Here is a 15,716-nt window from a genome sequence, read left to right on the forward strand (position 1 = left end):
AACTAGCCTGCTATTACTACGGTACTACTACCACATGTAGCAATATAATAGTGATAATGATTATAACAGCAATATTATTTCTTCAATTACATGTTTATAGTAGATTAACTGATGGATTCAGTGTCTTGCTCAGGGTCGGTGGTGGGGCAGATGGGCACACATGGCTGATGTATACCACCATATACAGTATGTACCTAACAAGGGTGGTTTTGTTTACACACAATCAGCCAACACCAAAGCGGAAGTTCAAGTCCAATTTACACAATCCAACTCAAGATCCACTTACTAGCTTTCTCTAGGACTTTCAACCACATCTCATGGTCCTAATCAGCGAGTTTGGTGAGTTGTCACAGAGATGTCACAACTGTCATTACATGACCTAATATGAACTGAGCCATCTCCATGACGACTGTGCAAACTCCACCCACTGAGGAGATGTGGATGAAAGCGCATGGCAAAATTAGTCAGACTTTGACTTAGGACAGTTTTTTTCCAATTTTGTCCAATTTTCAAATTTTATTTTTAACCTGCAAAATAAGATGTGAAGGTTCCCGATGCTTTTAGTTTCACTACTCTGTCCCTACATTATATTTGTCCAAAAGGATAGAAACTAAGTAATTAAACCAAACATGCATTGTATCATGACCTACTTCTGTCCTTCTTAATATTCGAATACACCTGGACCAAATATCAAAATAGATGTTGACAGCAACTGCTGTTCAGTGGGAGCTGCAAACTGCAGACAGTTAGACTACCACTGTAATCTGCAGCCTTGGACACATCTCATCCATGATAACAGATGATACGAAGCATTAAGACCATTATTATGTCTTTTAACGTATGAGACCATAGCAACCAGAAATGAGCTGTGGGGCCACTATCACAACCACTATTAATCCTCTACACTCTGTTGTTCAACGTGTGTTATACTTCCTGGCCCCAGGTTAACTGTGGGATCATTTAGCCTAATTAACACATTAAAGTTGGGATATGCAACTTATTTACACATGAAACGAGTCTTGAAAATGTATTTTAACACACACACACACACACACACAAACACACACTTCTTCTCAAGACAAAGACCTTCAGACCTTCCTCACAGCAGCCATTTTGACATGAAATTGTAGGGTAAACACGTCTTTTCCCAACAGGTTAAATTCAGGTCAAACAGTGTGGTGGGCCATTGACAGTATATATGATTTTGACTCTGCTACACTAAATGGAACAGGACCTTTAATAACACCTGCGTTTACCCTATTTCATGTAAAAATGGCTGCTGTGAAACAAGTCTGTAATGCCAAACAAAGTGGCAGGGGCCTGCGGGGGGGCCCTTTGGTACCCCAGCCCTTGGCCACCAGAGTTGCCCCCACTGATACTGACACGGTGGTATTTCACCTGTGCTCCTGCCAGGCCCGCACTCCGCCACTAGGCTTCCCATCGACCTATCACTGCGCTGCTAGACGCTGACGACGAGACCCGGAAGCACCGAGCTGCCTGCTTTGTTTTGTTTTGGTAGTAGGAGTTGGATAAGAGGGGGGCAGGAAGAGGTCCGTGCGGGAGAGAACCGCTCACTAAATGGGGAGAGCCGCGTCGGGGATGGAAGATGACGGACCGATAGCTGAAGCCTGTAAAATGCCGACTTTTATCAGCAGTTACGAGGACGGGAGGGTGAAATTGTCCCGCAACCTGCCGACAGAAACTTCCTTCACGGACAGCAAAGTTGAGCGGTCGGTCAGAGATTTGAGCCGCCGTGTCACCCGATCCAACTCCCGGTCATCCCTGGACGGAGGCGAGAGGGAGCCGGAGGAGAGGAGCAGCGAGGAGGAGAAGGATGCGAAGGGCAACAACAACAACAACTGCAACGGAGGAGGAGGAGGTGGAGGAGAGAGGAGGAGGGCGAGCGCTGTGGAGATTTTGAGGAGGAATTTCGGGGTCTCAAAATCTCCCTCTCTTCGTCTAAATACAAACAGTCGGATGCAGTGCGGCACCGAGCATGAACCCCGCGAAGGAAACGTTCATAGCGACGTTACAAAGGGTTATGGGAGTGAATGCGGCGACTGCTCAAAGTCGGACCGTGAAACGGGCGACGCGGGGAGCGAAAACGAGCCGACCTTGAGCGACTTGACGACTTCGGACGTACAAGGAGTTGAATTTGTAACCATTACCGGCCAGTGCCGCCACACAGGTGACACTTCAAACGAGTCCTTTAACACTAAAGAACACGTCTACTGCACGGTGTACTGCATCGATAACGACAGTCACCGGGAAGACGTTGAAATCACTGACGATGAAACGGTCACGTCTGACGCGCCAGACATGGAATTGGAGACAGGACGGGAGGCGGGTTCGAGTCCCGAACCGGCACCGTACACACTGGAGGACCTGGTGGATCCTTTCGGGGATATGGTGGCCCACCGGCTGTCCATTACACAGGCCGGTGCAGAGACAACGATGCAGAGTTGCCGGGTGTGCCTGGAAGGGAAATCCATCGCACCCCTGCCCTGCTGCAGGAAGGCCGTGTGTGATGAGTGTCTGAAACTCTACGTCAGCTCCCAGGTTGGTGGGAGGGGAGGGGAGGTGAGGTGAGGTGAGGGAGGGGAGGTTGTACAGTGCAGCAGGGTTGAGCCTGTCCCAGAACCAGGCCCTGCTGGGTCAGTCAGCAGCTGGTACTTGTCCTTCAGCAGCAGCCGCACACACAATCCTCTCTATCACACTCCCTAATGTGTTATGTTTTCTAACCCAAGGCAGGGGCATGGCTGGGAATTCTGGGAACCTTTTAAATGGAAAAAAAAAAAGCCCCGCAGGAGCTGGCACCGGGCAATCTTGACGCCATGTGTTTTGATCAAGTTTCATGAGCTAAAAGGTCACAGGCCAGTAACTGCAGGTCTCCGCATGCATCTTGTGATAACAACAGTTTTCCTGTGCATCTGGGGCACTGACACATTCTGTGCAGAAGTTGGGACCCGAGCAGCGGTGGTTTTCAACAAAAGCTTACTTTGTGCGCTGTTGGGTTTATCCAGCAGATTATTTCCTTCTCCTGAGGCTCACCTATTTAAGGAAGATTTCACCTCCAGATACGCTGCTACATGTATTCTGTTGTGAATTATTAATCCAGTTACAGTCCAACAAAGCACAAGCATCCACTCGGATCATTGTGTTTCACTTCCCAAAAAGCCTTTTTGCTCATGCCAGAAAATATGTCAGAGCATCCCGGCACTGTGTTTTAGGTGTACGCGGAGAGAGCAGCACATCAGCAAAGTAATTTTAAAGTAAGTCAGCCGAAATAGGTCACAATAAAGACACAACATGTCTTGTGGCTGAAATGCATTCTGGGCTGATTTACTGGGGAGGATTTTTTAAAGGTTAAGAGTTCCTTGAGAGCTCCTGATCATCGATTCTGGTGGCGATTTTCACTGATAAATGAAGGAAATGAATAATAGATGGTTGAAACATGTACTTCCATTAATTCGGTGTAGTGGCCATGAAAACAGGGAGTCATCACTGAAAGGCAGATGGGCAGTCGCTCCTCTCTAGCAGAGCTGAAGTGTTTCAGGATGGATTTGTTTTTGTTATGAACTGGTGCCAGAGCAGTTCCGATCTTAGCTCCTTGCTACCGTTAACATAATCTTCTTTTCTCTGTTCAGATAAAACAGTTTTTATCAGGCATGCGGACTACTTTTTAATCTGCAATCATCTCGCTTCGATAACAAGGCATGAATAATCATACAACACAGAGATAAGCAGACTCTGTGATCAGCACGCTCAGAACGCGATAAGGGTCATGTAAACTATCCTGTGTAGGTGGAATTTATTTCCATTAATGCACTGCGAACTTATTTTAGCACACATGCTCGGTGCTAACCCTCAGATAGAGTCAGCTTTCATTCAAATAGATCAGAGTATGTGGTCCTAGAGGGGACGCAGCAGGAGACTGTATGGTGCTTATTACTTACTTATTATTTACCAGCCTCCTCAAATAAGGCAACAATTCTAGTTAAGGATATAGCACTTATCAGTTTAGCTTGTTTGATTACAATCTATGCGTTTAGTGATTTTTTTTGTTTTGTTTTTAGATTCACTGGGAAAAAAGAGCTTCTTTACCTCCAAATATGGTCTTATGAATTGTAAATGGATGTTATTTAACAGCATTAATGATATAAAAGCGGATATTGTTACAGTCCATTTTTCATACAGCTGAAATGTCACACTGTGTGTATTTGTACAGCCTCCACCCGGCGTGGCAGAGGCTGGATGTTTCAACCATTCATCCATTACTTTAGCTAACTATTTCAGCTGTTTAAGCCACCAATTTAACCGCTCCTCTACTAGATAACAATTCCAACCATTTATCAATTACCTTAAGCTAATTGTATCTGGCAAAGAGTTACAACACCACACTTTGCACAAACCTTACACATGCCAAAGTATATTGTCGCCGCACGCTGACACTAAGTAGTACTAGTTGCAGCTCGGACTGAGCTTGCGGCCGCCCCTGTCCTGTGGTGGCCACATGTCCGCTGTAGGCTCATCTGTTCTACTGTTTTTATCATGCAGTATATGGATTTATGCCAGCTTATGTTTTATCTTGTGACAATGAAACTGCAGAACAAAGCCTCCCCACATTTTAAACACACCACACACAGTGAAGTGTCTGTGAGAGACAAACAGTGGCAGCAGTTCCAACCCGTCCAACCAGTCTGGCAGTGGTCATCACAGCTTTAGTGTTGTGGCAACAATGCTAACACATCAGCCTTCTTGCCTGCAGAGGATACATTTTCATAATCATGTAATAGGCTTTTATTCTGTGTGTTTGTGTGCGCACGTGCTGTAGGGGATGTAGGGTTTGACACCACCGCAGGCCGATGCTATTGTTCTTCGCTTTCTGTCTGCTGTCATTTCACACACTCCCTAACAGACACTCACACACACTGACACACACTGACAAAACGCCTTATCATGTGTCAGTACAGCAGGTCTCGCTGGCTTTGATGGTCTGAAAGCAGAGGCAGAGAGAGAGAGAGTGAGACAGAAAGAACATTTGAAATGAGGAATAGAAAGAGAGAAGGAACTAGAGAAGAAGAGATGCCCTGGGAGGAAAGAAAAACAAAGAAGAGAGGTAGATAGTGAAAAGGAAACAAGAGAATAAGAGTTTACCTTAACGATGGAAAGTCTCTGTAATCTCCTCTATGACACTGACTGTACCCTGGGTCAGACATTTGTATTGTTTTAGTTTTTATTAAACCCAGGTGTGAAAATGTGTTTTCTTTTGTAACAAAGTGGAGTAAGAATGTGAAATAGTGCACCCTAAAGTGAGAGTATCCCTTCTTAAATAAAATAATAAAATGTCAGGCCCTGAAGACAACGAATCCTGCGTGGACACGGTCCACTCAGTATGACTGACCGCAGAGAACTGGACTAACTAATGGGAGTCTGTGTGTGCTTTGATACATATTAACTTCCACTCTCTCCACTGCCTCCTTCAGCCTTGCTTTTATCTACCAGTTACTCCCTGTACTCTTGAGTAAATTATTAACCATTTCCCGGCAGTGGTGTGAATATGTTCCACATTTAGATTCGGTACTGATAGACCACCACAATAACAAAGAAACCCACCGTAGACAGATCTAAAGTGTGCACACAATGTGGGGCAGGTGATGCTTTAGTTATCAGTGCTCTCCAAGTCCCCCTCGGTGTTAACAGTTGAGTACATTTTAGTGCAATGAAAATCAGATTTTCCTGCAGGGATAAGTAGACATGACAATATAACACTCTCACGATAACCCTGGCCAAAATAATTGCAATTTAAGACGATAATCATCAAAATATACTTAAAATGAACACATACTGGAGTCACTTTACCTAACCTACATTTAATTAAGAAACCAATGGGACACTCATCTCCCCATCGTTCTTTAGTTAAGAAGTATTTCCACACATCCGGTTGAGCCATCATCTATGGTGACAGACTTGTGGAATGACTGGAAAGATGCAAGTGGCAATTAGAAATAAATCAGGAAATCAGTATAGGACTGTTTATCAGCGAGCTAGACAGCTTTTTCAAGTCAAGCCATGAGAGGATATTCACGATTATCCCGGTTATCTGATTTCGTCCCACCCCTTGTAATAAGTGATGTTTTTGTCTGTGGTGTTTCCCAGGTGCGAGTGGCCAAATCTTACATCAGCTGTCCGATCCCAGAGTGCAGTGGCTACCTGGAGGAGGGGGTGGTCATTTCCCATTTAGCCAATGAAGATGTGGCAAAATACCGTTACTTTTTGGAGCTGAGTCAGCTGGACTCGAGCACCAAACCCTGCCCCCAGTGCAGTCAGTTCACCTCTCTGAAGGAGCACAACCCCAACCGCTCCGAGCAGAAATACAAGGTAAGATGACAACAAAAGGAACATAAAGAAAGTGCTCTGCTGCGATATTCAGTGAAGTGCACGAATGAAGTCTGATTCCACATACTGCTGAGACATACTTGTAAAAGTAACACGAGTGTGTGTCTGCTGTCCTCTGCTTCTACTGTAGATCCAGTGTAGCAATTGCCAGTTTGTGTGGTGCTTTAAATGCCACGCTCCCTGGCATAATGGGCTCAAATGTCGCGACTACAGGAGAGGAGACAAGCTGCTACGAACCTGGGCTAGTGTCATAGAGCACGGACAAAGAAATGCCCAGAAATGTCCACAGTGCAAGGTAAGGACCGGGGACGGTAGAGGACGCAAGCTACTGTGGTGCTGTGTTTTTGCTGTAGATTAGAACAACACGGGCAGAGCAATGCATGAACGTGGGTGTGTGTCAGCGTAAATGGAAAGGTGGTTGACTGATGGAAGGTGGAATCATTGTAGATGAAAAGATCGATGAAGGTTAAAAAGCATGAGAGCGAGGACGGATGATGGATGTAGAGCTGTAGAGAACTGGATGGAGGCACAGCTTTAAAGTGCACGTGGAACAGCAGAACAGAGATGCAGAGACAGCGAACATATTGGAAGAAATAATGATGTCTGCTGCACAAAACCACATTTGGAAGACTCATTTCACAGTCATAAAACGAGCCTGGTCTAAGTTAGTCTACACAATATCTAATTTGACTGTCAGAAGATGACTAAAGCAAGACAGAGATTAAGCTAATTACCAGTTTATGGGAACTGTTTGCTCACAGCAGAAAACACTTTCCATCTGTGTTCATCACACTGATGCGCCACAACTCTGAATTTCTGCTCTGGAAGCAGAAGAGAGGATCCTGTTTGACTGTGAAGCCAACAAATTGGTGTCATGCTGTGTTTAGCTGGAAAAGAGGCTGAGAGCAGCTGAACTTAATGCCCAGTTTATAGTAAGACTGCTCACTGCTACTGCAGCCAAAAGGAAAGATCCATTAAGTGTTCTTCTGCATGCATATTGCAGTGCACTTCAATAGATGCTGCTTATAGGTTTTAGTTTGAATATAAGAGTAAACTCTGCTAGTGTTGTGTTTATTGTTTCTAAGACTGGGGAGTTGTACCCATTTCACAATAAACTGAGCTGAAAAGACTCATTATAGTATTATCTTGAGTCTGGAAGGAGAACATAATCATGCATTAAAATTGTGTCCCCAGCTAAAAGAATCAACGACATTTGTAATAAAGCATGTAACATTTTATCAGAATAATAATGTATAGTCTGTAGCTGAAAACAAACTTCATCTTGCTTTGCCTCTTGTTTCTACTTCTCTCCGTCTGTAGATCCATATCCAGCGTACAGAGGGATGTGACCATATGACTTGTACGCAGTGTAACACTAACTTCTGTTACCGCTGTGGAGAACGTTACCGACACCTACGGTTAGAATCTTTTACTTTCTCCTCTCTGACTTTTTTTCTCCGTAATGATCTGATTTCATCTTAAACTTCCTGTTGTCAGGTTCTTTGGGGACCATACATCCAACCTCAGCGTGTTTGGATGCAAGTATCGCTATCTACCAGATAAACCTCATCTGAGACGGTTAATTAGAGGGTCGGTCTGTGGTAAGTTGCTGTGTGCCCATTTCGGTCCAGACTGAAATAGCTCAACAATTATTGGATGGGTTCCCGTAAAATGTATTCATGCTGCCCAGAGGATGAATCCATCTGACTTTAATGATCCTATGACTTTCCTCTTGCACCACTATCAGGTCAAAATGACTTAAAATACAACTTCCTGCAAAGCGAATGACATTTCCATCAATGTCAGCTGTACTTTGTGTTTATTACTAATTAGAAAATGTTAGCATGCTCCAACGTTAACTAAGATGGTGAATGTTGTAAACATTATACCTACTAAACATTGTTATTTGGAGCCTATTAGCATGCTGATATTAGCATTTAGCTAATAGCTAGCAGGGGGCAGCTTCATACATGGGCTGCAGAAGAAGAATGGAGAAATGATCCGACTTCTCACTTGGTTTATTCGCTCAGTAAATAGTTTCCTAATAAGTTTATGGTATCAATCACTCGTTTGAAGTCTTCTTCCATACAGCATGATGTTCATTTAGTAAATTATGGTCACATTTAGAGTAACATAGACGATAAAGCAGGGTATGGTTTAGGCCGTGGCTACCTTGTGACCAGTCACTAAGTGAGTCTGTCCAGCTCAACGCGCAAAACTCAGATCAAACTGTCAAACTAGGCAGGGCTGATCAAAAACGAAGCAAGATTCTGTTACTGCGTTGCCTATTTCTCACCTAAAATCATTTCAGAAACATATTTTAGCGTAGCGAAGAGTCGAAACTAAGCGCAGCCAATGAGAACAGCTCAACCAGCAGTACGTGACCTTCGCTGGCTCAGAAAAACCACCATGGTGACACCACAGTGCTGAACACGAGGCTTCAGAATAGTACTCCACAAACCAGTGGGTGACTCCACCATAGGTTCACACTGGTTTTACATTAACGCAGTTGCATATTCAGACTTTGAAGCTACCCAGTATAACAGCCACTGTGCCTTCAGTTAGTAGGCACTGATTTACCAATGCTTTATTCAGCAATAAACTATTTCTGGTGTACCCGCATTTCCTCAGCCAGCTTTATTTTGTGTTATTCTGCTTTAGTAAGTGAGTTCCTACGTTGCTCAGAATGCCTGTGACCCAAAATAAATCAGCGCTCCCACGTTGCACTCAGCTGTGGATTATAACTGTAGATTAGAGAAAGCAATAGTGATAAAAATAGCTTTGAAATAGTTTTTACTCATCATGCACTGGATAAAAGCCTTAAAATGTTGCTACATTGCCTAATGGCCTGTTGAGAGCAAACGTCTCATCTGTGACAGACATGAATTTATGTTTTGACAGCAACTACAACTGAGGAGGGCTTTATAATGAAAGTATGTAAGCATCACATTTCATATTATATAAGCTATAATTATCCAGTCACAGTTGTCAAACATATGCACTTTCAAGCCTTCAGGAAGTTGAGCTCCTCTGGTAGATTTGTTTGATCTCCATGACAGCCACAGCTAGTTATATCAGCAAGGGGCCTGTTGAACTGGGAGCTAATTTGTCCCTTAACAAGAACCGTTTACTCATTACAGCACTCATCGCTGTCTTCACGTCGTGGACTGTTAGCAGCACAGATTTAGCATGTGATAGGGACATTTTACTTTAGATGCAGTTGATTTTTTTGGAGTTTCTTTAGTTCAATATTCAGTCCTCCACAGTCAACCTGATGCACTTGTGGCCAAAAAGCTTAAATATTCTGCAGGGATGCATTAAAACTGAAACAGAAAATGTAACAAAATAACACATTCATTTTTAAATCATGCAATTTCTATTCCATCCGACATTTATTCATTATGAATGATTATTATTCTGCTCCTCTCTCTTTCTCTGTTTTTCCCCCTGCAGCCACTAAGGTGCTGATAGCTCCAGTGGTCATTTTGCTGGTCGTGGTTCTTGGAGCTCTCGCACTGGTGATAGGTAACATAATTATACGCATGAACACACATGCACATTAGTCAAGGTGAAGCTCCAGAGAGAGCGGTGAACAGATAACCGCTAAATGGTTTGACTCTATTATAGATATTTTCTTCCACACAGCAATGCAGATGCACTGAATATGCAAAAACAAACACAAAATCATACCACAAACACACCTGTGTATTTGCATGCATGACATTCTCTGTTATATGAATGAAGATGTGCTCATGTTCTCATGTAAAAGAGAAGTAAACCGTTGAACATGCAGATTATCACGCTCACTGTCCCTGGCTTTTACTTCCCGAAGCTACATTTACTAGTAATATCATCCAGCTGCACTCTGTGTGCACTCTGTCAGACAGCATTGGGAACTATTGAGGCCGCAGCTGAACTGTAATTAGTGTTAATCTCTTCCCCGTGTCTGTACGTCTGACAGATGATCCGCTGCCGTCTAACATGCCGTGATGGCAGATTCATACTTATTTTTGACGTTATTAGAATCAGTGATGTTGTTGATGATGTTTCTCTCCAATTCTCTCTTTTTCTGCTCAATTAATTTCACATAGGCCAAATCTGTTTGCAGTGGGCCTTAAGATGAAATAATCAAATCAAATCCACATAGAAAAAACTAGTAATAGTTTATTAAATTATCATTAGTGTCATTAGAAACATATTTTGATGATAATTTGCTTTAATCCATCTTCCTCCACTTTCTGCCACTTTATCTCCACAACCACCTTCTCTGTCTGCAGGTTTGGTAGTTTTCCCGGCCTACTATGTGTGTAAGAGGAGGAAGAAGCAGCGCACGCAGGGCTCTGGACGGTGGATCTGAAACCTGCTCTGCACTTCATCTAGACCACGCACACACAGCTTGAAAGACGACGCCCACATCTCCTCAGGGACAAACACGCCAGCCTGAGTCATCGCAGAAGTCCTAGAGGAACATCGCGAAATTAACAGTGGTAATTAGGGAAGTACATAAACCAATAGAGTGATGCCTGGATAATACACACGTCACCATGTCGAGAATATTTGTATCTCACGGGACCACTGCTGCAAAAGGAAGAAGAAAAAGAACAACGCAAATTTAAGTTAAGACTTCTGGAGCGACCACTGTTATGTAAAGTGTTTGAATCCCTTAAATCTCAACTAGATTTCACAGCCGTTTTAAGCAGAGAAACTTCCTTGCCAGCTGATTCTTGTCCTGTGACACATTGCAGGAAGATTCAGCAGTGTAAATTTGCAGCTTTTCACTCCTCTGTCACACATTTAACGCCCACTAACTTTCAGGAGAACAAACACAGGTAATAGACAGATGCAGTTTTGTTTACACCTGCAGTTGTGAGAATATGTTAATTGGAGCCTGTTAGTCTGATATGATGAAAAACTGTTGTAGAGGGAAGGTTTTGAATGTTTGACAGAGTTGGATGCCGGAAATTATAAACACTGATTTCTGGAAAGAGCGTGAAGAGGATAGGAGGAGTTCACAGATGAATAACAGAGAAATGTGAGGAGGTAATATCTTCCTTATTGAACTTTTGTAAAAGCTTCTTCAGCCCTTCAATCCTTTTGTGCTGCAGTTGGCAAGAAAAAAAGATGCAAGATAGAAGATGAATTTGAAACAAGCCATGATGGAAAAATGAGTTCTCACAGATGCAACAAAGCTGGACATTGAATTGGTTCATCTTTCTCAGCTGGAAACTCAGTTTTCATAGGATATTGTAAATCCCCCTGGGGATTTGAGTGTTTGACAAGCACAAACTGTTTAAAGTAATGTGAGAGGACTAAACTTGGAGGGAGGGAATTAACTATTCTTGGCTAACCTGGATAACCTTTACTCTGCCTGATGAAGTTTTTGCTAGAAAGTTTGAAAGTCGTCCCAAGAGTGACACCTAGTTTTAAAGGCCGCACCCAACATAGCTTCAGAAAGGGGTCCCTGCAGACACACATTCAGTCCACTGACCCCTCAATGAAATAGTGAAAAGAAGAATTTTAGCTCCATTGTTTTCTGTTGTGGTTTTAAGTCAATTCATCTGTCTAGGTGTTCCTGTCTTCCTCACTTTCCTTTGGTCCCTCCTCTCTGCTGGCCCGGCTGGATGGGTGGTGGCTCACACACCCTCCCTGTCTGGCAGATCGTCTCTGCTGTGCCCACATACTGTATGCCAGTATCTGCATCATCAAAAAAAAGAAAAAAAGAAAAAAGAAAGCTGCTGTGCGGCAAATTGTGCCAAAACAAATCGCTGAATGTGGCAGGACAGACTGTCTCTTTGTTAGATTTTTTTGTTAGTTGTTAGGGGGTTGCCTGTTGCAGAGGTTTGGGTGGTGATGCTGCTAGTGTGTAGTGGAGTCCGCAGAAAGAAGTGGACTGTCAGATTACATAAGTTGTAGGAAGTGAACTTCCCAGAAGAAAGGACTGAACATACTATTGCAAATGGTAGATAAACAAAAGTATTTAAGAGTTTAGTTTTCGTTTTTATGTAGTCTGGGTGATGGTTTGCTCAAGAGCTAAACTGGGTGTTTGAGTTCATCGTGTTGCTGTGCACTGAATATGCGGTAGATTAAATATGGTTGTTAATGTTAGGCTAATCAGGTTTTCAAGGGTTTTAAGAATCGAGAATTTGGTTTTGTGTCTGAGTTTTGCAGTGATGAGAGGATGCCCGTCTGCTTCAGAGTTTGGAAAGCGACATAGCGGTTTTTAACGTGCACATACGCCCTCTTAGCTCATTCACACTGGCACATACTGCAAGAAAGCACACGCATGGAGCGCTGCCAGGAAACAGGAGATTTGCAAGAGCTTTAAAGGTCGTCACCTGGCAGCAGTCAGCTTGCTGTCCTTCACTTATCCCTCTATCCTCTCCTCCCCGCTGTGATTCCTTAGTTTTGAAAATGGGCGCACATCCACTGGTGCTTTTTCAGCCACAAAAAAATCATCCCACAAACTGGATGCTTTTGAGCCTCCGATATGTGAAAATAACACAGCTACCTGTGGTGCACGCTGCGGTCAAGTACAAATGGTTTCCACATCAGTCCTTGATTTTCATTTATGTGTGTGTCTTTTTATCTCACCACTTCATGGAGCGATTTTTTTTATTTTTTTTTATCATATTATGAACACGTTTTAATGGAGAGACTCAAGGAAAAAAGACGAGGAGGAGCACAATATATCTGCACATAATGCTACAACGAGAAAAGAGATGATAAAATGAGAAAACGTTGAGGTGAAATAAACACTCAGTTAAGATAATAAGTGGTAACCAGTGGATTACATCCTGAGTGTTACTGCACACTTCAGCACTCAAACCTGGACTTAAGACATGAAGGAAAAGCAGGGGGTGGATGTTCATGCATGTTGGACCTTTTTGCAGTGCATTGCCATTAGCTTGGCTTTTGTCCCAGGGATCTAAAACATTTTCTACATCTGGGAGTTAATAAATACCAACAGTTCCTAAAAGGGCACAGAAAACATATTGTTACACACTGCTTTCAGAAGGTCCTGACTCTGGGTTTGAACTCACTCTCAGGGAGTTTGTTTTCTGTTCACTGTACCCAGAGCCCTCCATTCACAGTACCCGAGCTGTGCCACAGAAACTTCTCATCAGCACCGTCTAAAGTCTAAATGCTTCCCGATGCTTTCGCCCAGAGCTGCTTACCGACCATATCTAATTCCAGAAAGTAAAAACACTGTAGTGTCAAACGAGATCCAAACATCTCAGCGATTCAAACACTGTCTGTGCTTCCCAGCCTGACTCAGCTGTGCTGTAAATGCTGCGTGGGGGTCAGGGGTCGAATCTGGGACTCAAAAGTGGAACAAGAAAATATGTATCAGTAATACAGCACTGGGAAAATTAAATGTGTAAGTTACGCGCCAAAAAATCTATCTACTTAATAATTGTTCATCATATGCATACATGTTTTATCTAACTGCTCAGCTAGTACTACACTGACATGTTCAAATGCTGAATTTTATTATTTGTTTGAATGACATAAGAACTGACATGTACTTAATTTGTCTGTAGCACAGGAATCAGAGTGAAATACGTTGAGTTAACTTGCGGCTGTTTTACATTTTATACAATATCGATGGCATTTTATCAAAATTGTTACACAGTTTACCACCGCTGAAACCATTAGTCCATTTATTAGCTCATTGCTAGAAAATTCTGTAATATTTGACCAAGTAAGCAGCTTCTCAGGAGCATGGGTTTACAGTCTGATTTATTTGGCAGTTTTGCTGTCAGAGTAATTGCAGTTATGAATTTGTTCTACCTGGTCGGCGACAGAACAAATATAAATGTTTTCTAATAGGATGTTTTTTGTCCTGGTCAGCCCCTCATGTCTGATATCTTCTATATATGTGCGTTAAGTATAAGTGTGTTCATTCAGAATTCTGCTGATTCAATGTTAAGATGTTAAGATGCCATGTGGAAATGCCATCATTGCTTTGTTTTGTTGTACTGTTATATTTCTGACTTGATCACTGACATTTATCCAAACACTAAGCAACTATTTGGGTAAAGCTTAACATGTAAAAAAAAAAAAAAAGTTGCTCCATATCAATTAATTCAGTGACATATGAGTTATTTGGCCAATGATTTTCCGTTGCTGGGGTGTATCGGCTGGCTGATACCCCCCGGCCTTTTTTTGTTTGTGTTTAAATCCCAGCGATATCGGCATAAATATGCAATAGTGCCTTCAGAGCCATTATAGATCAGGGTTTGCCAGTCTGTGGTTTTCACACGGGGGCCCCTGCATGACTCCAAAAAACATAAACAGGGGTAAAATCTATCACAACCTCACCAAGTGATGCGTTATTTGTTAGAACAGCTAAATCAAATCGTAATATATTATATATGGTTCTAATATGGGGCTCCTAATGTAAAAGAAACCACAGATTAATATATCTATGGATCTGTTACCCCAGCACACAGGGCAATGTGCAGTGCAATCAGGCCTTCAAGTGACAATGTTTTTCTGATAAAACTGTGATTTGAATAGCTAAAGATTGAATCAAACCTCTAAAATTTTACAGGTAACACGATACAGGATTTCAGCTACGTCCCAAATAATCTTGTACTTTTGCACAAGTTAAACTGTCACTTTATTTTGGCTCATACCCACCTCACCTCTTTGGACTCTGTAGATTAAAACAAGGAAGCAGCAGTACAGTGTTTCCAGCATTGGGTGAGCACCATAAGGCCGGTGTGGACTAACACGGTCAGTGAAGGAAGTGATTATACCAAAAAAGAATGTGTCATTTTCAACAAAGCAAATGTCTAGTTAGAGACGATACGTCATAGGTTAGTTTCAACTCAGGAGGCCTGTGGATATTTGTTTTGTAGTAAATAGTGTATTATCAGTAACATCAGGAGTTTCCACCTAGTTACATGCAAACGACAACATTTTATGTCTGTTATGTCTGTACACCACTTTGTTTTCAGGGATATTTCTAGTCAAAGAAATGTCTTTAGCTTGATTACAGTGCTCCTTGTTTGCACCAAGAACAGAATCTTCCTCCTGTTAAAAATGTCTGCTGATATTATTATTGCTCACTTGGCTGGGTACAAACTTTGTTTTCACCTGAGGATCTGTTGAAGAATAAACTAAACTGGGTCAAATGCCAAAACATCCTGGTTTGATTGATTTATTCTGTATTAATATATTATACCAGGCCATTAACCCTCTTCATGTTGGCAGGTTTGTTCTCCTGTGTGTTTTTCTCTCTGATTTATTTTAGGTTTTTGAGTCACCGACAGTTTGTTTCACAGCCTGTATGAATGTCTGTCTGTTACATC

At 42.5% G+C, this 15,716-nt stretch overlaps 1 protein-coding gene across 1 annotated transcript; it reads left to right on the forward strand.

Moving 5' to 3' along the window:
- Window positions 1–1,482: 1,482 nt before the first annotated feature.
- On the forward strand, window positions 1,483–15,539 carry rnf217 (ring finger protein 217). The gene is made up of 7 exons (XM_035678174.1): window positions 1,483–2,559; window positions 6,160–6,381; window positions 6,530–6,694; window positions 7,720–7,817; window positions 7,897–8,000; window positions 9,853–9,924; window positions 10,677–15,539. The coding sequence occupies exons 1-7, from the start codon at window positions 1,579–1,581 to the stop codon at window positions 10,754–10,756; spliced, it is 1,722 nt and encodes a 573-aa protein (XP_035534067.1). The 5' UTR covers window positions 1,483–1,578; the 3' UTR covers window positions 10,757–15,539.
- Window positions 15,540–15,716: the final 177 nt, after the last annotated feature.

Source organism: Morone saxatilis, unplaced genomic scaffold (genome assembly GCF_004916995.1).
Source record: "Morone saxatilis isolate NCDOM2014 unplaced genomic scaffold, NCSU_SB_2.0 Contig7, whole genome shotgun sequence".
In the NCBI taxonomy this organism is placed as follows: domain Eukaryota; kingdom Metazoa; phylum Chordata; class Actinopteri; family Moronidae; genus Morone; species Morone saxatilis.

Excerpts from the sequence above, each read along its gene's own strand:
- rnf217 (XM_035678174.1), top strand. The coding sequence starts at position 1,579 with ATGGGGAGAGCCGCGTCGGGGATGGAAGATGACGGACCGATAGCTGAA. Across the intron at positions 6,382-6,529 it reads GCTCCGAGCAGAAATACAAG|ATCCAGTGTAGCAATTGCCA; the intron begins GTAAGATGACAA and ends CTTCTACTGTAG. Across the intron at positions 7,818-7,896 it reads GAACGTTACCGACACCTACG|GTTCTTTGGGGACCATACAT; the intron begins GTTAGAATCTTT and ends TCCTGTTGTCAG.